This window comes from Pristiophorus japonicus, chromosome 11 (genome assembly GCF_044704955.1).
Source record: "Pristiophorus japonicus isolate sPriJap1 chromosome 11, sPriJap1.hap1, whole genome shotgun sequence".
NCBI lineage: Eukaryota > Metazoa > Chordata > Chondrichthyes > Pristiophoridae > Pristiophorus > Pristiophorus japonicus.
Window position 1 is genome coordinate 30236631 of NC_091987.1, and position 22918 is coordinate 30259548.

The 22918-nt window shown below is 45.8% G+C and overlaps 1 protein-coding gene across 10 annotated transcripts in view; it reads left to right on the top strand.

The window, feature by feature from the left end:
• klhl15 (kelch-like family member 15) overlaps window positions 1-22918 on the top strand; it is a 33859-nt gene that overhangs the window by 3808 nt on the left and 7133 nt on the right. For 4 of the 10 annotated variants that reach the window (XM_070893295.1, XM_070893296.1, XM_070893297.1 and 1 more), the window contains 4 exons: window positions 4393-4496; window positions 4614-4738; window positions 14253-14378; window positions 21535-22246. In XM_070893295.1, the coding sequence (XP_070749396.1) occupies window positions 4695-4738; window positions 14253-14378; window positions 21535-22246 (882 nt within the window). In that variant the 5' untranslated portion in view covers window positions 4393-4496; window positions 4614-4694. Of the gene's footprint in view, window positions 1-4392; window positions 4497-4613; window positions 4739-14252; window positions 14379-16743; window positions 16860-21534; window positions 22247-22918 lie in introns of those variants that run through there. The other 6 variants (XM_070893298.1, XM_070893300.1, XM_070893294.1 and 3 more) reach the window with 4 other exon arrangements.

Genomic DNA, 22918 nt, shown 5'->3' on the forward strand with positions numbered 1-22918 from the left:
ATGGAGTCGAGGACACTTGCGTTGAAGACAGAGTCTTGGTTAAGGAAATCGAAGTGCTCCTTCCAGAGGGCACTGACTGCCTCTCAGTTCTTGATGAGTACCTCTCCATTCTTGGCCAGCAATGCAGTAGGGCCTTGGGTGCTTGGGCCGTAGGTGGTCTTGACTGCGCTGAAGAATCCTCGCACGTCGTGGTTGTCGGCTAGCTGCTGGATCTCCTGTGCTTTCCCCACCCAAATAACCTCGGCCTTCAGTCATCTGTACAGCTGCTTTCTTGCTCTCAAGTTGGGTTGCTGCTTTAACTTCAGAAATGCCTTTCGCTTGCGGCTTATTGGCTCCTAGATCTCCTGGTCATTCTCGTGAAACCAGTATTGGTGTTTCCTGGTCGTGTGACCGAGCGTCTTTTCGCAGGTGCTGATTATGGAAGCCTTGAGGGTAGACCAGGCACTGAGGTCACTCTGCGTCTCTGGGTCATTGGTTGGCAGTGAGGCGCTGGCTGAATAGGGATTTCTTATCAGGGTCTTTGAGTGCCTCTGCGTTGATTTTTCTGCGTTGATTTTTCTGCGTCGATTTTTCTGCGTCATTGTTTCTGTTGCCATCGCTGTTTCGTGGTTATATTGATAATGATGTAGCGGATTAGGCGGTGGTTCATCCAGCAGTCGGCGGCTCCCTCGATCGGACGATGACATAGTCGAACTGATGCCAGTGCTTGAAACGAGGGTGCTGCCTCTCTCTACTTGTGTCTCTGACAGAACAAGGTGTTGGTAATGACAAGGTTGTGTTCTAGGCATCTTGTCAGGAGCAGGGTACCGCTAGAGTGGGTTTTCCCTACCCCCTCTCTGCTGATCACACCTCCCCAGAGGTCTGTGTCCTTTCTAACTCTGCCATTGAAATCGCCAAGGAGGATCAGCTTGTCTTCCGTTGGGACTCTGGATAGGGATCATTCGAGACTGGAGTATAATTCCTCTTTGGTCTCATTTGTTGTGTCCAGTGTTGGGGCGTACGCACTGATGACCGTAGTGCACTGGTTCCGGGCTAGAGAGAGCTGGAGAGTCATGAAACGTTCACTTATCTCACAACGGGAGTCTCTGAGATGGCCCATCAGCTCATTCTTGATGGCGAAGCCAACTCTATGAGGCGGCGTTCTGCTTCTGGTTTGCCTTTCCAGAAGAAGGTATAACCACCACCTTGCTCTTTGAGCTAGCCTCCCCCTGCCTGCCAGGTCTCGCTTAGGGCGGCGATGTCAACGCCTAAGCGTCTGAGTTCCCAGGCAATGATAGCAGTGCGACATTCTGGTCTGTCGCTGTTCGGGTTGTCCATGAGGGCCCTGACGTTCCAGGTCCCGAACTTCATTTTGAAGGGTGGAAGATGCTTGTGCGTGAGTTTTTTTTAATGTGGGGTGGCTGTAGCACACCAGCTACCACAAAGGCTTAGCAGAGCAAGGCCTTGGCCCAGTGGCAAGGGATTCCAAGACGACTGGAGACCAGGCACTACTGTGTGGGTCTAGTTGCCTACGGTAGGATGTGAGCCGTAAGCTCAGCACTGAGCAGTGCCTTTAGGGGAGATGGTGAGAAATCCGAGGTGTGGAGAGTGAGAGTAAGAGACTTGAGGCAATGCTGCACTCTCCAGGTATTACTTCCCGACTAGGGGCAGACACTGGGGCGCCGCTCGCGCTTTCTAGCTACATCCCGCTCCATCTTTGCTTCTCAGTGGGTCGCAGGAGAAGATAGAATGGCCGCGATTCCTCCAGCTGCTTTCGCCTCCGCACTTGAGCAGGACCAGCGGCCGAAGGGAGGCTGAGATGCTATCGGGATCGAATCAGCTCGGTGAAAAGCTGGTCCCAGGACAGGCAAACCGCGCTGCTTAGAGGGAACAGATGGTGGGTATGTACTCTGTAGGGTCCAAACCTGTGAGTTGGTCGGGAGCTCCCCGGAAGCCGACGGTGTCTGCGAGGAGTAGCTGAGCCGGCCACAACCAGTGGGGGTGCGAAGTCTTGGCAGCAGGACAGTCCGCTAGGTTGAAGATCGATTTGAATGGAGATCCAGTGCTCACTGATGGAGGTGAAGAGCAGGCATGGTTGGGGGGTGGACAGTGGACTTGGGTAGCTACCCTTGCAGCAAAAATTTGTACTTTAGGGGTAAGAAATATGCCCACTATTAGGGCCAGGGGAAACTTAAAGTGGAAGGGGGAAGATTGGGGGAGAAAGGGTGTAGGATGGCAATGGATGGCCAGGGATAAAGTTGTTCCGCAGAGGAGCTTTCTAGGGAGCGGAGCTGCCGCCCCGGGGGCCATCTTGGTTTGGGGCAGTACTCCAGGTGTGGCCTCACCAATATCCTGTACAGTTGTAGCAGGACTTCCCTGCTTTTATACTCCATCCCCCCTTGCAGTAAAGGCCAACATTCCATTTGTCTTCCTGATTACTTGCTGTACCTGCATACTAACTTTTTGTGTTTCATGCACAAGGAGCCCCAGGTCCCCCTCTACTGCAGCATTGTGTAATTTCTCGCCATTTAAATAATAATTTGCTTTTTTATTTTTCCTGCCAAAGTGGATAACCTCATATTTTCCCACATTATACTCCATCTGCCAAATGTTTGCCCACTCACTTAGCCTGTCTATATCCCTTTGCAGATTTCTTGTGTCCGCATCACAATTTGTTTTCCCACCCATCTTTGTATCATCAGCAAACTTGGCTACATTACACTAGGTCCCTTCATCCAAGTCATTAATATAGATTGTAAATAGTTGAGGACCCAGCACCCCACTAATTACTGTTTGCCAACCGGAAAATGACCCATTTATCCAGACTCTGTTTTCCGTCAGTGAGCCAATCCGCTATCCATACTAATATGTTGCCCCCAACACCGTGAGCTTTTATCTTGTGTAGTAACCTTTTATGTAGCACCTTCTCGAATGTCTTCTGGAAATCCAAATACACCACATCCACTGGTTTCCCCTTTATCCATCCTGCTCGTTACATCCTCAAAGAACTCCGGCAAATTTGTCAAACATGATTTCCCTTTCGTAAAACCATGCTGACTCTGCTTGACCGAATTATGCTTTTCCAAATGTCCTGCTACTGCTTTTTAATAATGGACTCCAGCAATTTCTCTGCACCCTCTCCGGTTCCTCTATATCGTTTTTATAATATGGCGACCAGAACTGTACTTGGTACTCAGTGGTCTAACCAAAGTTCGATACAGGTTTAGCATAACTTCCCTACTTTTGAATTCTATCCCTCTAGAAAAAAAACCCTAGTGCTTGTGCTTGGTTTCCTTTAAATCAGCTACTGAAAATAGAGCAGTCCTACCTTGCCGACTGCAGAACACACCAGCTAGCCCTCCTGCCAGGGTGGGACACATACAGATGGTCACATTTTCCACTGCAATTCAATTTAAAGATGAAGATATTACTTACGCTCACTACTTGACCATCGTCCTGCCATTTCTTCTTGCACTGGCTTCCAGATCTTGCAGTATTGACCCCTGCGGAGTATTCTTCTGCAACTAGGTTCCATCTTCTTCTCATTTCCTTGGGTGAAACTTTTGACGGACCACTCTTGCTGATATCCAGCTGCAGCCATTACTCCTCAATGACAGTCACTAGTTTCTCCACTTCCTCATGGAGGAAATTCTTTGTTCGTCTTGCACACTCTTGCGCCATTCGTCTATTGGACTCACACTCGGGTAATGTTCAAAAATCACACTTCTCACCTTCCTTCCACCTATCCAGCACTCCTTTCCACTCCCTCAGCCACACAAAAATCAATATTTAAACCGTATATATGTTCCATTACCAGTGATACTGAGGATGCTCTCCCTTTAATTGGCCAAGCTTCCTGCTGCACTGCACATGCGCACACGCTGAAACGCCCACTGCGTATGTGCGCACGCTCGAATGGACACGCGTCCCCCTGCCGGCACTCCACAAGATGCTGGGCCTAAGCCCTGCCTCTCGCGCTGAGCAAGCGCAGCCGAAGCTCTGCCCCCCGCCCCCCGCCCCCCCACAGGCTCTGCAGCGCCACGCCGATGGATCCGGATGACGAGGGAGCGGCCACATTAACGGGTACATTTTTGGCGCTTTTCTTGCCCTAGAAGGTTGGCGTGCCACCCCTAATTACACTGCTCTCGGCGGCTGGGGTAATTTGGGCCCAATAAGTGTACCATTTGAATTTCCTGATAGCGTAGTGGGTAAATGCACCTCACAGTGAGGACCTATGTTCAATTCCTGGTTTGCGCTGAGCTAACTGATCTTAATCAGGGCAATGTAGTGTCCTTTTTTGGTGAACAAACTCGGCGCTGTATCTGATCACGGTCAAGTAACTCCTCTTGGATCGTCGATGTTTGGATGTTGGTTAAGGATAGGATTCAGCTTGGATGTGATTTTCCCCCACAGTTGAACAGCCTGCCACAAATTTCAACTCAAGATACAAAAATGGCTGCAGCAATCTATGAAACCAATACGAGGAAAGAGAAGAAATTGTGAAAGCAAGAGAAACCGTAAATACAGTATTTCCTTTTAGGCTTTTTCTCTGTAGTAAGCATTAGGGGCTAGTCATTTGAATGGGAGCAGGAAAATATCTTCAAATTTATTTTAATTTTCTCTTTTGCATGCAGGAGCCGCTTGCTAGCGCGGAGCCTCCTTTGGGCAGGAGCACAGGACGGTCGGGTCTGCGGACTTCTTCACGAATTTCGTCAATGTCACTCCACGTTCATCCAACAGAAGGTGCACTTGCAGCAGGGTGAGACGCCTATATTAGATATTTCCTCTTTGATGCGAATGGTGTGTCAGTTCCTACCATAGTAATACTCTGACTAGCAGCCTGGCTGAGAACTGATACTGCTTACTTAGAATCATTAAAATTTATGGTACAGAAGGAGGGCATTCGGCTCAACATGTCTGCCGGCTGAAAGAGCTATCGAGTCTAATTCCACTTTCTAGCTCCTGGTCCGTAGCCCTGTAGGTTACGACACTTCAAGTACTTTTTAAACAGATGAGGGCTTCTGCCTCGACCACCCGTTCAGGCAGGGAGTTCCAGACCTCCCTCCACCATCCTCTGGGTGAAGAATGTTCTCCTCAACTTCTCTCTAATCCTATTTTAAATCTGTGCCCCCTGGTTATTGACCACTCTGCTAAGGGAAATAGGTATTTCCTATCCACTCTATCTGGGCCCTTTGATTTTATACACCTGAATTAAGTCATAAGAACATAAGAATTAGGAACAGGAGTAGGCCATCTAGCCCCTCGAGCCTGCTCCGCCATTCAATAAGATCATGGCTGATCTGGCCGTGGACTCAGCTCCATTTACCCGCCCGCTCCCCGTAATCCTTAATTCCCTTATTGGTTAAAAATCTATCTATCTGTGACTTGAAAACATTCAATGAGCTAGCCTCAACTGCTTCCTTGGGCAGAGAATTCCACAGATTCACAACCCTCTGGGAGAAGAAATTCCTTCTCAACTCGGTTTTAAATTGGCTCCCCCCTATTTTGAGGCTGTGCCCCCTAGTTCTAGTCTCCCCGACCAGTGGAAACAACCTCTCTGCCTCTATCTTGTCTATCCCTTTCATTATTTTAAATGTTTCTATAACGATTAAAGACCCAGTCTACTCAATCTATCATCATAAGGTAACCCCCTCATCTCCGGAATCAGCCTAGTGAATCGTCTCTGTACCCCCTCCAAAGCCAGTATATCCTTCCTTAAGTAAGGTGACCAAAACTGCACGCAGTACTCCAGGTGCGGCCTTACCAATACCCTATACAGTTGCAGCAGGACCTCCCTGCTTTTGTACTCCATCCCTCTCGCAATGAAGGCCAACATTCCATTCGCCTTCCTGATTACCTGCTGCACCTACAAACTAACTTTTTGGGATTCATGCACAAGGACCCCCAGGTCCCTCTGCACCTCAGCATGTTGTAATTTCTCCCCATTCAAATAATATTCCCTTTTACTGTTTTTTTTTCCCAAGGTGGATGACCTCACACTTTCCGACATTGTATTCCATCTGCCAAACCTTAGCCCATTCGCTTAACTTATCTAAATCACTTTGCAGCCTCTCTGTTTCCTCTACACAACCCGCTTTCCCATTAATCTTTGTGTCATCTGCAAATTTTGTTACACTACACTCTGTCCCCTCTTCCAGGTCATCTATGTATATTGCAAACAGTTGTGGTCGCAGCACCGATCCCTGTGGCACACCACTAACCACCGATTTCCAACCCGAAAAGGACCCATTTATCCCGACTCTCTGCTTTCTGTTCGCCAGCCAATTCTCTATCCATGTTAATACATTTCCTCTGACTCCACTATCTTCTGCAGTAACCTTTTGTGTGGCACCTTATCGAATGCCTTTTGGAAATCTAAATACACCACATCCATCGGTACACCTCTATCTACCATGCTCGTTATATCCTCAAAGAATTCCAGTAAATTAGTTAAACATGATTTCCCCTTCATGAATCCATGCTGCGTCTGCTTGATTGCACTATTCCTATCTAGATATCCTGCTATTTCTTCCTTAATGATAGTTTCAAGCATTTTCCCCACTACAGATGTTAAACTAACCGGCCTATAGTTACCTGCCTTTTGTCTGCCCCCTTTTTTAAACAGAGGCGTTACATTAGCTACTTTCCAATCCGCTGGTACCTCCCCAGAGTCCAGAGAATTTTGGTAGATTATAACGAATGCATCTGCTATAACTTCCGCCATCTCTTTTAATACCCTGGGAAGCATTTCATCTGGACCAGGGAACTTGTCTACCTTGAGCCCCATTAGCCTGTCCAGCACTACCCCCCTAGTGATAGTGATTGTCTCAAGGTCCTCCCTTCCCACATTCCTATGACCAGCAATTTTTGGCATGGTTTTTGTGTCTTCCACTGTGAAGACCGAAGCAAAATAATTGTTTAAAGTCTCAGCCATTTCCACATTTCCCATTATTAAATCCCCCTTCTCATCTTCTAAGGGACCAACATTTACTTTAGCCACTCTTTTCCGTTTTATATATCTGTAAAAGCTTTTACTATCTGTTTTTATGTTTTGCGCAAGTTTACCTTCGTAATCTATCTTTCCTTTCTTTATTGCTTTTTTAGTCATTCTTTGTTGTTGTTTAAAATTTTCCCATTCTTCTAGTTTCCCACTAACCTTGGCCACCTTATACGCATTGGTCTTTGATTTGATACTCTCCTTTATTTCCTTGGTTATCCACAGCTGGTTATCCCTTCTCTTACCACCCTTCTTTTTCACTGGAATATATTTTTGTTGCGCACTATGAAAGAGCTCCTTAAAAGTCCTCCACTGTTCCTCAATTGTGCCACCGTTTAGTCTGTGTTTCCAGTCTACTTTAGCCAACTCTGCCCTCATCCCCCTGTAGTCCCCTTTGTTTAAGCAGTCTCTTCTCCGCCTCCTCTGTTCCAAAGAAAACAACCCCAGCCTGTCTAATCTTTCCTCATAGCTAAAATTCTCCAGTCCTGGCAGCATCCTCATAAATCTCCTCTGTATCCTCTCTGGTGCAATCACATATTTCCTACTTGCTCCTAACGTCCTGGCAGGGTCAGGAGGGAACCGCATGGCTGTGAGGTAGCTGCTGTATTACCGTGCTACTTAGCCACCTATGGTTAAACATTTGAGACAATAGAAAATCAATAAACTATAAATTACCAAATCTTTTCAATAAGCACACATAGTACAGTAAATATACTATATTTGTGTATAAGATGTGGAAGGTATTTGTAATAACAGTACACCACTCCCTGGCATATTTTGTGATTTCTGTCTATACCACTTGAAGGTACAGAGATTAAAAAATACATGTTTGTAACTATATTCCTCCTTCCTGTTGGAAAGTGCCTTCCTAAGGCAACCTAGCGGAGATCAGACCTTATCGCACAGGGAAATCTGGCCACAGATCTATGTTTCTCACTTGCTATAGTTTGCACCAAACTACCTTGTGGTATATAAATATATCATTTAGATTTTAAAAAAGGAAAGCCTCAACGTAGTATGATGGGATTTGTGCATGCTTTTCTCTCGAAGATAAAGGCAGAGAGTAAATGGATAGTTCTTGGATTGCCCAGGTATAGTTAGTGGCATGTCCCTGGGACCTGTGTTGGAACTGTTCTCGATCTCCAAACGTATAAATAATTTGGACATTGGAAAAAATTGCTAGATTCCGAATTGGGCAAACCATGAGGAAAAATACAAATTGCTGTAGGAGTAAAGCGGTTAGGAAGTGGAGTTAATTATATGTGGCAAATACAGCTCAATATAGGTAAGGAGAATGGAAATATACCCCAAATGGTAAAATTCTCAATGAATTAGAAGAGCAGAGAGGTTGAAGCATTGATATACACAGGTATTTAAAAAAAGGGTGGAAAAAATCTTAAAGGGCAAATGGGATTCTGCTTTTCTATATTGCGAAATTGAGTACTAAAGCAAGAAGAAGATGCTACATCTGTAAAAGACATGATTAGACAGAGTATTGTGTGCCATTTTAGGCAGCACATTATAGAAAGGATATTGAAACCATGGAAAAGATGCGATGCTAATTGACAATGATGATGGTAGGGATGAAAACATGTAGTTATGATTAACACAAGGTCTGTATTCCCTGGAGAAGAGAAAGTTAAAGGGGATGTAATATAAGTGTTCAGAATAGTTTGATTGGGTATATAGTGAAAGATTATTTTTCCAGATCTGTTGAATGAGGTGGGCAAAATTTTACAGTTACTATTCATCATAGGCAGTCCCTTGGAATCGAGGAAGACTTGCTTCCACTCCTAAAGTGAGTCCTTTGGTGGCTGGACAGTCCAATGTGAGAGCCACAGACTCTGTCACAGGTGGGACAGACATTCGTTGGGGGGAAAGGGGGTGGGGGGGGGGGGGGGACTGATTTGCCACACGCTCCTTCCACTGCCTGTGCCTGACCTCTGCACACTTGTGGCGTTGAGATTCAAAGAGCTCAACGCCCACCCGGATGCACTTTCTCCACTTAGGGCGGTCTTCGGCCAGAGACTCCCAGGTGTCGGTGGTGATGTCGCACTTTATCAGGGAGGCTTTGAGGGTGTCCTTGTAACGTTTCCGCTGCCCACTTTTGGCTCGTTTGCCGTGAAGGAGCTCCGCATAGAGCAATTGCTTAGGGAGCCTTGTGTCTGGCATGCGAACTATGTGGCCTGCCCAGCAAAACTGATCGAGTGTGGTCAATGCTTCAATGCTGGGGATGTTAACCTGGGCGAGGTCACTGATGTTGATGCGCCTGTCCTCCCAGGGGATTTGCAGGATCTTGCGGAGACATCGTTGGTGATATATCTCCAGCGACTTGAGATGTCTTCTGTACATGGTCCATGCCTCAGATCGATACAGGAGGGTGGGTATTACTACAGGCCTGTAGATCATGAGCTTGGTGGTAGATTTGAGGGCCTGGTCTTCGAACACACTTTTCCTCAGGCGGTCGAAGGGTGCACTGGAGGCGATGTTGAATCTCCGCATCAATGTCTGCCTTTGTTGATAAAAGGCTCCCGAGGTATGGGAAGTGGTCCACGTTGTCGAGGGTCGCGCTGTGAATCTTGATGACTGGGGGGCAGTGCTGTGTGGCGAGGACCGGCTGGTGGGGGACCTTTGTTTTACAGATGTTAAGCTTAAGGCCCATGCTTTCATATGCCTCGGTAAATACATCGACTATGTCCTGGAGTTCAGCCTCAGAATGTGCGCAGACGCAGGCGTCATGCACGTACTGCAGCTTAATGACAGAGGTTTGGGTGGTCTTGGACCTGGCCTGGAGGCGGCGTAGGTTAAACAGCTTCCCACTGGTTCTGTAGTTTAGTTCCACTCCAGCGGGGAGCTTGTTGACTGTGAGGTGGAGCATGGTAGCGAGGAAGATTGAGAAGAGGGTTGGAGCGATGATGCAGCCCTGTTTGACCTCGGTCCGGATGTGGATTAGGTCTGTAATGGAACCACTGGTAAGGATCACGACCTGCATGTCGTCGTGGAGCAGGCGAAGGATGTTGACATTTTTGGGGGCATCCAAAATGGAAGAGGATGCTCAATAAGCCCTCATGGTTGACAGTGTCAAAGGCCTTTGTAAGATCGAAAAAGGCCATGTATAAGGGCTGGCGCTGCTCCCTGCATTTTTTCTGCAGCTGTCGCGCTGCAAAGATCATGTCCGTTGTGCCCCGTAGGGGACGAAATCCGTACTGTGATTCCAGGAGGAGCTCCTCTGCCACAGGGAGAAGACGGTTGAGGAGAACTCTAGCGACAACCTTCCCAGTGGCTGATAGCAGAGAGATGCCCCTGTAGTTGTCGCAGTCGGACTTGTCCCCCTTTTTAAAGATGGTCACGATCACTGCATCTCTGAGATCTCTCGGCATGCTCTCCTCCCTCCAAATGAGAGAGATGAGGTCATGTATTCATGCCAACAGCGCCTCTCCGCCATACTTTCCTCGCATATCGTGACTGTCGGCCAGTTGTTGTATCTCCTGTGCTTTCTCTATCCACATCTGTTCTTTAGGTCCCAGGTTTTTTGTTGGACCTCAGCCTTGAGCCGTCTGTAATGTTGCTTTGCAGCTCCCAAACTGTTGTTGCTTGAGGCTCAGAAATGCTCTGCGCTTACGATCTTTTAGTTCTTGGATCTCCTGATCCAAGTATCTCTTCTCAGACAATGGTTATGGAGACCTGGAGGGCAAACCAAGCGCTGTGGGCATTCAGCATCTCAGGACCATCAAGGCACGCCAGATGCCAGATTAGTTGTGAGGCGCTGGCTGTATAGGGCTCTCTTAGCTGGGTCTTTAAGTGTCCCGGCATTAACTTTTTTGCGGCATTGCTTTTGCTGTCTCCTCTGCTTTGGGGTTATGTTTATATTGATGATGGATCGGATTAGGCGATGGTCCGTCTAGCAGTCGTCAGCTCCTATCATGGCGCAGGTGATGCACACATCCTTGCGATCCCTGGCTCGGACGATGACGTAGTCGAGCAGGTGCCAGTGTTTGGAGCGAGGGTGTTGCCACGATGCCTTGTGGCCCTCTGGCGGAACAGGGTGTTGGTGATGAATTTGTGTTCTAGACATTTTGTCAGGAGTAGGGTACCGCTGGAGTTGACTTTCCCTACCCCCTCTGCCAATCACGCCTCCCCAGAGGGCTGTGTCTTTGCCAACCCTGGCATTAAAGTCACCTAGGAGGATCAATTTGTCGCCTGTGGGGACATAGATCAGGGATGTCTCGAGTTGGAATAAAAACCCTCTTTAGCCTCATCCATTGCATCGAGTGTTGGGGCATACGTATTGATGACTGTGGCGCATTGGTTCCGGGATAGGGTAAGGCGAAGAGTCATGAGGCGTTCGTTAACCCTGCAGGGGGAGTCTTTGAGGTGGTCGACCAGTTCATTATTGACGGCAAAACCGACTCCATGAAGGCAGCGTTCTTCCTCTGGTTTTCCTTTCCAGAAAAAGATGTAACCTCCACCTTGTTCCTTGAGCTGGCCTTCCCCTGCCCGCCGGGTCTCGCTTAGGGCGGCGATGTCAATGTCAAAACGTTTAAGTTCCCGGGCAACTATGGCAATGCGGCGTTCCAGCCTGTTGCTGTTGGAATTGTCCATGAGAGTCCTGATGTTCCAGGTCCCGAACTTCATATTAGCGAAGTGGAAGATACCTGTGCGTGAGTTCTTTTAACGTGGGGTGGCTGCTGCTCACCGGCAACCACACGGACTTAGCTGAGCAAGGTCTTGGTCCAGTGGCAAGGGGGTCCAATACGACTGGAGACCAGGCACTGCTGTATAATCCTAATTGACTATGGCGAGATGTTGGCCGCAAGCTCGGTGACGAGTAGCGCCATTGATGGTACATGGCCCGAGGCTTGGTTGGGGGGCAGACATTGGGAAGGTCAGCTGTCCGCTGGGGTTCCGAGCGATGTTTTGGGAAGTTTCTTCCAAGGTTAAAAATTTCCCCAGAAGTTTCCAAGTTGTTTTAAAAGTTTAAGAGTTTGAAAGTATTTCCAGATTATTTAAAAAAAGGTTGATTGAAGGTTTAATAAATGGATTAAGAGTTGATTAAAAGTTATAGAAAAAAAGTTCTTCAAGTTGATAAACAATTCGGGTAAACTTTAAAATTTTTAAAGAAGTTTAAAAGTTTAAAGATTGAGTCCCTACGGACGGTTCAGCACCGGCCCTGGAGTCCCTTCGGCCAGTTTGACGCCAGCCCCGGAGTCCCTTCGGATAGTTCAGCGTCTGCCCCAGGCAGAATGTTTCACACTACTGCCGGAACACTCCACCCTGGCGTCTTGTGGCCGGAAGAGCCGGCGGGCCCCGGAAGAGTCGGCAGGTCCCAACGGGCCCCAGAAGAATCGGCAGTCCCAGCGAGCCTCAGAAGAGCTGGTGGGCCCAGAATAGCCAGTGGGTTCTGGGGTCCCTTGTGCCCGGGATAGAAGCGGGCCAGTGAGTGATCCCTTCGGCCCGGGATAGAAGCGGGCCAGTGAGAGGGGTCCCTTCGGCCCGGGATAGAAGCGGGCCGGTGAGAGGGGTCCCTTCGGCCCGGGATAGAAGCGGGCCGGTGAGAGGGGTCCCTTCGGCCCGGGATAGAAGCGGGCCGGTGAGAGGGGTCCCTTCGGCCCGGGATAGAAGCGGGCCAGTGAGAGGGGTCCCTTCGGCCCGGGATAGAAGCGGGCCGGTGAGAGGGGTCCCTTCGGCCCGGGATAGAAGCGGGCCAGTGAGTGATCCCTTCGACCCGGGATAGAAGCGGGCCAGTGAGTGATCCCTTCGGCCCGGGATAGAAGCGGGCCGGTGAGAGGGGTCCCTTCGGCCCGGGATAGAAGCGGGCCAGTGAGTGATCCCTTCGGCCCGGGATAGAAGCAGGCCGGTGAGAGGGGTCCCTTCGGCCCGGGATAGAAGCGGGCCAGTGAGTGATCCCTTCGGCCCGGGATAGAAGCAGGCCGGTGCGGGGTCCCTTCGGCCCGGGATAGAAGCGGGCCAGTGAGTGATCCCTTCGGCCCGGGATAGAAGCAGGCCGGTGAGAGGGGTCCCTTCGGCCCGGGATAGAAGCGGGCCAGTGAGTGATCCCTTCGGCCCGGGATAGAAGCGGGCCGGTGAGAGGGGTCCCTTCGGCCCGGGATAGAAGCGGGCCGGTGAGAGGGGTCCCTTCGGCCCGGGATAGAAGCGGGCCAGTGAGTGGTCCCTTCGGCCCGGGATAGAAGTGGGCCGGTGAGAGGGGTCCCTTCGGCCCGGGATAGAAGCGGGCCGGTGAGAGGGGTCCCTTCGGCCCGGGATAGAAGCGGGCCGGTGAAAGAGGTCCCTTCAGCCCGGGATAGAAGCGGGCCGGTGAGAGGGGTCCCTTCGGCCCGGGATAGATGCGGGCCAGGTCGGGGTCCTAGGAACTTATCCACATGTCTTGTTCAGCTGGCGTACTGCCCCTCGGTACGGTCCTGGGACACACACACCCAGCACTGGGACCAGTTACTATTAAAATGTTAGGGAAAGGCTAGAATTGTTTTTAACACCCTAGGTTTATTATGGTATGAAATGCAATAACACAAGTGCCTACTGAATCCAAGCCAATCATTGCATTTAAGAGGTGTTAAATACTTAAAGAAAAACATTAAGGAGTACAGGTAAAGATCAGAAAAATGGAATTCTAATATGTGGCCCTTTTTTGTGCTAAACATTTCAATGATTTCACACACATGAACACACCATATCTGTGTCTGAGCCATGTTTTAGCAAAATGCACAAAGGAGAAGCCAGGCACTTTTCTCTCCGGGATTGAGGAAGATTCTGTTGGCAGTTGTGCACCTTCACAGCAGCATTAGGGAATTGGAAATGGTGCAAAACCAGGAGCTAGCTGTACAATTGTACAATGTAGCAGTAAAAGCCGATCTTTCTGTGCACATTTTTTGTACATGTCCTGTCCAAACTTTACTGGGAGTATTGTTAAATGGGATTATTTTCAATTGACGTTCTGAAAATGCAATGACTCAATTCTCTCCAGTGTTTACTGTGCTCTGTTGAGTTCTAAAATTAATGACATAGATGAATGCTAAAGTGGTTCATTTTGGGGGTTTATAATGTTTTTAAAAAATCATCTTTTTAAAAAAAAAACAGATTTACTCCTTAATCTTATGCTACATATGTTTTAAGCTTCTTATATCCTGTTCTGTGGGAAATTGTTCACTTTAACGATCATTGATATTAATTGAGGCAGCAGTGAATGCCATAAGTTTTAGATGATGAAATGGCCAGTTAATAAACCCCAAGAAGTGTAAAGAATTTTCTCTACTTGTAGGCTGCTCCACGCCATATCTCCTTTTCCAGATGGGAACAGCAGGACCGTCATGACGTCAGAATTTTTCGTAACTGCTGGCAAGGCAATTCCTAGATCAACCAGCAGGAGGTGCCCACTTCAGGGAGAGTGAGTCATTGACTGACAAATCTCATCCCGAACGATTTCATTTTGAATATAATTCCTTCTCCGCACTGATACTTGATCAGCATCGTAGGGGAGTTGAATTTTACAGCTTGTTTTGAATTACAATTAATGGAATAATCTAGATAAGATTATCCATGATATAAAATTGTAGAAATGTTCAATAGAGAGTGACATTTCAGTGATATCTGGAAAACGGCAATTGCTTTGGGCCTGTATTAAATAGCAAAAAGGTCGATTTGCTTCTGTGGAAGAGGCAATGGAAAGCGATGGATTTATCCCTTGCATATTGAATCGCCAGTTCCAGTCATCCTCACCCCTGAGGGAGTTGTGGGTGAAGATGAAAAGCATCCCCACAAGAAAGGAAAACTGGTGTCTAAATCACAGTTCACATTCACGCAGTTCTTGGCACTTAATTACTGACTAACGACGGCTGCAGAGAAGATTGTGGGTCAGAGTTCAGGCTTGATTTTTTTTTCCCCACCTATAGGTGCTAACAGGTTTTTTTCAATTCGCAAAAGGATTGTCTTTTAGAAAAAACAGCTGGGATTCCAACTCATGAATGCTGCTCAATGATCCCTGTTGAATGTATGGATTGGATTTGGCTGTGATGCCCACTATGGGATAACAGCGAACTGACCCTTTGGCCATGAAACTACGATCTTGGTAATTGCAGGCACACCCACCCTGGCGCTAGGGAGGACTGGCTGGAAATTGAAGCTAGCCCCTCCTGATTGTGATAGGCTCTTAGCAACTGAACTGCTGGGAATTGGGTTAAGAGCATAGTTTGTTCAGAGGTACCGGATTTGAGGTAAGGGAGCAACTCTTGTAGTACTGCTGCCTTGGTGCAATATTGTATGAAAGTGTGCTAAACAAATAATGTTAATATGCATAAATGGCACCCTCTATAGCAAAATAAACTAATGCTGGGAGCTAAATATGGCTAAATATAAATTCTGCTTCCAAGAAAAGCACAAATTTGATTTAATTTGGGGAATGGAAAACTAGCCTTAAGCTTGCATCAGACAATAAGGTCAGCAGTCATTTTACATAAGCAACATGGTATCTGGAGGTGGAACTTGCCTGCACATTGAATTTCAGAGTTGGACCATATCGTAACTCCTGCTTTGCATAGGGGCTGACACTGGACAACAGTGCAGCTTCCCTTTGGACAACTTTTTTAATTGCCACAAATTGTAGCACTCACAAATGAATGCACCCCTGAAGGAATGTACAGTGCTCTTCCACAACGAAATCCTACGTTGACAATAGAGCCTTGCAATTTCGGGGCTTTACTATAGGAATATGCTTCAATATTGGCCACGTGGGCAAGGCACCACAGAACTGTGTCCCAACAAGAGTTGCTGCCCATTTGCACTGGGAAGAACAATTAGTCTGCCTGAATATTTCCAGACTTGTTATATGAGCATTATTAAGAGATTTTATTCAGTGCCTGAACAAGTGCAGTCTAATACACAAGAACTTTCTCCTCCTTTTGTTTGTTCATTCCTTTTCCATTGTAGTTAAAATGGGTGCAAATTATCAACGTTTTTATGCAACCAGTCTGTGTTTTTGTTTTATTGCACAGCGTGTTGGTTTTTTAGAATCACGGAAATTTCCACACAGAATGAGGCTATTTGCCCATTGTGCCTGTGCTATGGCTGGTTTTACATTGGAGCTTATTCTAATCTTATTTCCCCACCCCATCTCTGCAAACTTCTCAACCCCTATAACGTCTCCCAAGTGCTCTGTTCCTCTGATTCCAGCCTTCTATGCATCTCCCTCCCTTCTTCCCACATTAGTGGCAGTGTGCTAAACAGCCTTAGTCCGACATTTTGAAGCTTTCCCCTTAAACCTCAGCAACTCTTTCTCTACCTATTAAAAATTTCAAGACCCATGTATTTGGCCGTGCTTTCAGTCACCCCCTAAAGTCCTTTCCCAGATCACCCGCAGTTTTTATTGTACCTATTTGTAAAGTGCCTTGGGACTTTCCTTACATTAAAGGTGCTGTATAAATACAAGTTGTTGTAAAATGGAGATTGAGGCAGTGCAGCATTGTGTATTTGTTGCTCATGAATGATTGAAAACACAGCCGTGCTGAATGGTTAAATTCCGACTTTAACAGCAGTAAAAGCTTATTTTCCTCTAGAAAAAGTGCCCCACTTATCACCGTAAAAAGCAATGACTTGCATCTTGTGCCTCATAACAGAATGTAGATGGGCACCCCTTTTTAGATAACAAAGGCGGAAAAAATATGAAGACGATTTCCATGGAAAATGGATGGATGGAAGTTGATCATTCGTCGTCTTTTGCCAGTCAAAAAGCTCTTCTCAGTGTTTGCAGGGCCTGGCTCGGATTTCAATAGTTTAATCATTAAAATTGCAACAGATTTGCTATTGTTTTCTTTTCCTCGTGAAGCAGTCTTTGATGGCTTAGGATCAGAATGTGGCCTTTTTCTTCTACTAGGTAAATTATAATTTTATTTATTGATTTCTCTTTCTTCCCCCCCCCCCACACACACACCTCGCTGAAACATTCTTGCCACTAGATTCATTTATTTTAAATTTCCAGTTTAAAATTGGCATTTAGTGAAATACTAAAAGATAAAATGTTCTTTGTGTTTAACAACTTCCTGATTTATAGAGTTGGAGGCCAGGGCTGGCTGAAATGAGAGAGTAGATCTATAGTTTTTTTCAATAGCGATGCCTGCCTAAAACAATAAATGAAATCATAATTTGCAGGTTCCGTTAAACTTCAGAAAAATAATAGCCTGAATACGTAGCACATGGAAGACGCATAAAGGGTACATTGTCTTTAAATCTGTATCCAATGTCATGAAACTGGCCATTGAGTTGAGTGGGTGGGAAAGTTTACAGTTGCTGGCTTCTAATAAAATCCCTGCTAAGCGCTCATTAACTGGGTCAGTTGAACTCTTGAGAAACTTTTGTCAGGCCCCTTAAATGAGAAATTGGATTAAATTTCAAGCAAAATGACTGGCCAAAGAATCAAAACCTCAGTTTTGGCAACTTAGCTTTGTGATAAGCCTGTGATTCAGATACTACGTGCCAGCTCCTGGTCTGTGATAAATTGCTGGTCTTGGTTAGGACTGTGCTGAAAGTGCTACAGTTAGCTCAGCATCTCTGGGTTAGGAAGGAGAAAGTAAGCCAGCATTCCAACTCTTTATCACTGCTCAACAGCTGTGCTGGAAATGTGCGTGTGTTGCCACTGGGTGAAATTTGGATCAGCTTAGCTATGATGTCCCTGTGGCTGAATAGCCTATTGACTCACTATTGAAGCTCATATATGAATAACGGCCATTTAGGAGGAGGATCCGGAGGGCGACCATAGATCAGTACCCTAGCAGATTTACTGCCCTCAGCAGAGTAGGAAGAATATTGAGGAAGAAAATAGTTTCCTAAGTTTAAATTAAAAATGACCTGCACAGTGGCCCTGCTATTTCTGGGAAGAGAGCAGGGGTGCATGTTTGCTGGGGGGGGGTGCAGGAATGTGGCGGAGCATGATTATTATTTTTTTACTCCATTACCCACCTGCCAGCTGGCTAGATTGAAAGTCCGGGCAGGAAAGCCAACAGTAATAGACAGTAGCCGGGGATGGTCCCCGGCAATCGGTAAAGATTGGGGAGGGGGGTCCGAAGCGCGGCAGCATGGAGGGAGGGAAAGATCAGGGCATATTGGGATGGGGATAAGAACGCGGCAGAAGACTTGCTTAAGGGGCCGATGGAATCACTCCTGGTCCACAAGCAGTGCTCTAAAAGGCACTTCATTGCTAGATCCGGCTGCTCCATCCTTCCTTTAGCTTGTGGGTTTCTCAAACCCTAGAATGCCAGCATTAAATTCAAATGGCTACCAAAATATTATAATGCCATCCCTGCCTTTGCAGTGTGGGTTACACGGACAACCCCAAACCCACTGCAGTTAAACCGGGAGTTGGCGTGTTTGTGACTGGTTGGGGCTGGATTTCACACATTTACAGATTTAACCTTTTTCTGCCCATCATGGGGATTAAAATTCTCTCCCAGTGTCTATTTTAGAAACTAGGCATTGGGGCTTTTGAGGCAGGAATTCCATCTCAATTGGATGATAAATCATGAAAGAGCAGTTAATGACCTCAGTGGTGCCATTCAGTGAAATTGTAGCCCCCTCTTTGGCATCTGTCCTGTAATAAAATTTCAGTATGTCGTAGCAAGGTGCATGACCGACTTCCTGGACCCTAACGGTACTGATTTCGATGGGTAGATTTTCATCTTCACCACTCGTGCAGTAATCTGGCAGAGTAGATCACCCACTCTTTACGGTAGAGGACACAAACAATATCCCAACAATGAATAGTCATGGGGGGCTGTAGGGGGGGAGGAACTTAACACAATCACAATCACTAAGGAGGTGATATTCAGTAAGATAATGGGACTAAAGGCGGATAAAGCCCCTTGCATCCTAGGATCTTGAGAAGTAACGGCAGGGCTAGTGAATGCATTGGTTGAATTTACCAAAATTCCATGGATTCTGGGGAGGTCCCAGCAGATTGGAAAACTGCAAATGTAACACACTATTTTTGAAAAAAAGGAGGTAGACAAAAAGCAGGAAACTATAGACCAGTTAGCCTAACATCTGTGGTTGGGAAAATGTTGGAGTCCATTATTAAAGAAGTAGTAGCAGCACATTTGGAAAAGCATAATTCGGTCAGGCAGAGTCAGCATGGATTTATGAAGGGGAAGTCATGTTTGATAATTTTGCTGGAATTCTTTGAGGCTGTAACAAACAGGGTGGATAAAGAAGAACCAGTGTATTTGAACTTCCAGAAGGCATTTGACAAGGTGCCACATAAAAGGTTACTGCACAAGATAAAAGTTCACGGGGTTGGGGGTAATATATTAGCATGGATAGAGGATTGGCTAACTAACAGACAACAGAGAGTCGGGATAAATGGTTCATTCTCTGGTTGGCAACCAATAACTAGTGGGGTGCCGCAGGGATCAGTGCTGGGACCCCAACTATTTATAATCTATATTAACGACTTGGAAGAAGGGACCGAGTGTAACATAGCCAAGTTTGCTGACGATACAAAGATAGGAGGAAAAGCAATGTGTGAGGAGGACACAAAATCTGCAAAAGGACATAAACAGGCGAAGTGAGTGGGCAAATATTTGGCAGATGGAGTATAATGTTGGAAAGTGTGAGGTCATGCACTTTGGCAGAAAATATCAAAGAGCAAGTTATTATTTAAATAGAGAAAAAATGCAAAATGCTGCAGTACAGCAGGACCTGGGGGTACTTGTGCTTGAAACAAAAGGTTAGTATGCATGTACAGCAAGTGATCAGGAAGGCCAATGGAATCTTGACCTTTATTGCAAAGGGGATGGAGTATAAAAGCAGGGAAGTCCTGCTACAGTTATACAGGGTATTGATGAGGCCACACCTGGAATACTGTGTGCAGTTTTGGTTTCCATATTTACGAAAGGATATACTTGCTTTGGAGGCAGTTCACTAGGTTGATTCCGGAGATGAGGGGATTGACTTATGAGAAAAGGTTGAGGAGGTTGGGCCTCTACTTATTGGAACTCAGAAGATTGAGGTGTGATCTTACTGAAACGTATAAGATTATGAGGGGGCTTGACAGAGAGGATGTTTCCACTGATAGGGGAGACTAGAACTAGGGGGCATAATCTTAGAATAAGGGGCTGCCCATTTAAAACTGAGATGAGGAGGAATTTCTTCTAAGGGTTGTAAATCTGTAGAATTTGCTGCCTCAGAGAGCTGTGAAATAAATTTAAGACAGAGATAGACAGCTTCTTAACTGATGAGGGATTAAGGGTTCTGGGGAGCGGGCAGGGAAGTGGACCTGAGTCCATGATCGGATCAGCCATGATCGTATTAAATGGCGGAGCAGGCGCGAGGGGCTGTATGGCCTACTCCTGCTCCTATTTCTTATGTTTTTCTAGAACCCATCTAATTTTCATTATAATTATCCTGCTGTTGATTTGAATGGAGTAAAATCGGGTGGGCTGTTAACAGGTGGGTGATCGAATCTGCCAGGTCACTGCCCAGGTGTTGAAGATGAAAACCTATCCCGATTGATGCGCAAAGAACTCTTCAGTGGAAAAGCAACAGTTCAGTTTCTTACCTAGTTATCGCTTGTGTTAAATAGCAGTGAATAAGGAAAGGTCAGTGTTAATTTAGATATGACAAAGGTTATGTAGTTATGCATCAGTTTAATGCTAAATAGGTGAGAATATCAGCTAACAAGCTTTGTTTTAAGGGTTGAAACCTATGACAAAATTTTAGTAACATCCCTCCCTTTTTAAAAAATATGTATTTGTTGTACTAATTATTGAAAAAAGAACACGGTTGAAATGAAAGGCTAGAGCAGTGGTGATATGCTGATTGCTGTTAACTGTATGTTAATCTTTGTGCTGTGCTGGGTTGGGCAAAAGCAGAAGTGGAACTAAAAACACTGATTTCCTATAGCCATGATTTCATTGGAATCTAAACACATCTCATTCCTGTTTCAGGTTATTTACAGGCTATTGCTGTTGAGAAGAATTTATATTAGGAACAAAAATTAAACACTGATACTGATAGTAAATATCGATAGTAAACAGTATAAACACTGATACTGATAGTGAGCAGTGTAAATGCGAACTGATACCGATAGTGAGCACTATAAACAACGTTAAATTTTAACGCAACATCATGGATAGAATTTTCTTGAAGATTGGAAAATAAAATCTGGTCTTGTGGTTTGTTTGAATTGAGCAATATAGTGACTATAGGCGAATAGCAATCTGAGTAGCATTAATGCTACTGTAATTAATTTATTTTGGTGCCTGATAGTTGCCGATGTTAAGCCTTGAGAACTGTACTAAGATTTGTGTTTAAAAACACTTTTTAATTGTACTCAATACATTGAGCCAGTACATAATTGCTAAATTTCTAAAATGTAGCTACTAGCATGAGCATTGTGCTACTTCCGAGGTTCTAAAGATGCAATAGTTAGTATTTATGTTGTCGGGAGGGGCAACTGGGGTGAGCACTTGTAGCCAATAATTCTGTAGCATTTCTTTCAAATTAAATGTATTCATTTTATCTTGATCCGTATTAAGATTCATCCTTTTGACTTTCAGGGTATTAATGGCAGGAAACGTGGATGTGTACAACTCTTCTGTTCATGACTCCTGTGTTTCTTCAGGGTTTAAAACCCTGTATGAGGAGGGATTATTATTCGATGTCACCCTAGTAATTGAGGATCATCAGTTCCAGGCTCACAAGGCACTATTGGCTACGCAGAGCGACTACTTCCGAATAATGTTTACAGCTGACATGAGGGAGCGGGACCAGAACAAGATTCACCTTAAGGGACTCACACCAACCGGTTTTAGTCATGTCCTTCAGTTTATGTATTATGGCTCCATTGAACTGAACATGAGCACTGTCCATGAGATCCTGCAGGCAGCCATGTATGTCCAGTTAACTGAAGTGGTGAAATTCTGCTGTTCTTTCCTGTTGTCAAAAATCTGCTTGGACAACTGCGCAGAAATCATGCGACTCTTGGATGATTTCAGTGTTAATATCGACGGTATCCAAGAGCAACTGGACAAGTTCCTGCTAGAGAATTTCGTGCCACTCATGTCCCGAGCTGACTTTCTGTCCTACTTGAGTGTTGAAAAGCTTTTGTCATGTTTGGAGAATGATGAACTGAGCCGATTCCCAGAGATTGAGCTCTTTGAGGCTGCACAGGCCTGGCTGCGGCATGACAGAAGCCGTTGGAGGCACACAGATGCCATTGTTCAAAATGTCAGGTTTTGTCTGATGAATACAACAAACGTTTTGGAAAAGGTTAGTATGTTTGAAAGCAGTAACCCAGGCTCGACCACTTAACTAGACCATTGTGTGTGCTGTGGAGAAAGTACCAGTCAGGATCCATTTACTCTGCTTTAACTGGCTGGCCTGTTCTAATCGTTAGCACTTACTCTTTGCCTCCTTTGCTTCTTCCTTCACTTTTTTGCTATTGCTTTATGCTATCGCTGATTATGCAGGATTCTTGTACATGGGTTGAGGAAATGTTATTATGACGTTTATGAAAAACAAAGTGACATTAATTTTTTGTGTATGTCATATTTATAGTACTGTGATGTGAAAGTGTTTTTTGATAAAACGGAAGAATTTAGATAAAAAATACTTTGGTCTAGCATTTCATAGAATTGATTTCTCGTTTATAATCACTTGGGGAGGAAGGTAGTTTTTTGAATGTTACCCCAATGCAAGCCATTATATTAAGCTTTTATAGAAAAAGCTTTCACACTCTGCTTTAATACTTCTCCTTTTCAAACTAGAGTGCTTCCCATCTCTCATGCAATCTTGGTTGTGAATGACAGTACAAACACCTTGGATTCTTGAGAAGCAGATTTTAGCAAATCTTTTGGTCACAGGTGGTCTGTAGAATCCACTTCACGTGGAACTGGGACTGAACCAGAGTGGTCCTGGATCCAATCACACCAGGAGATAGTG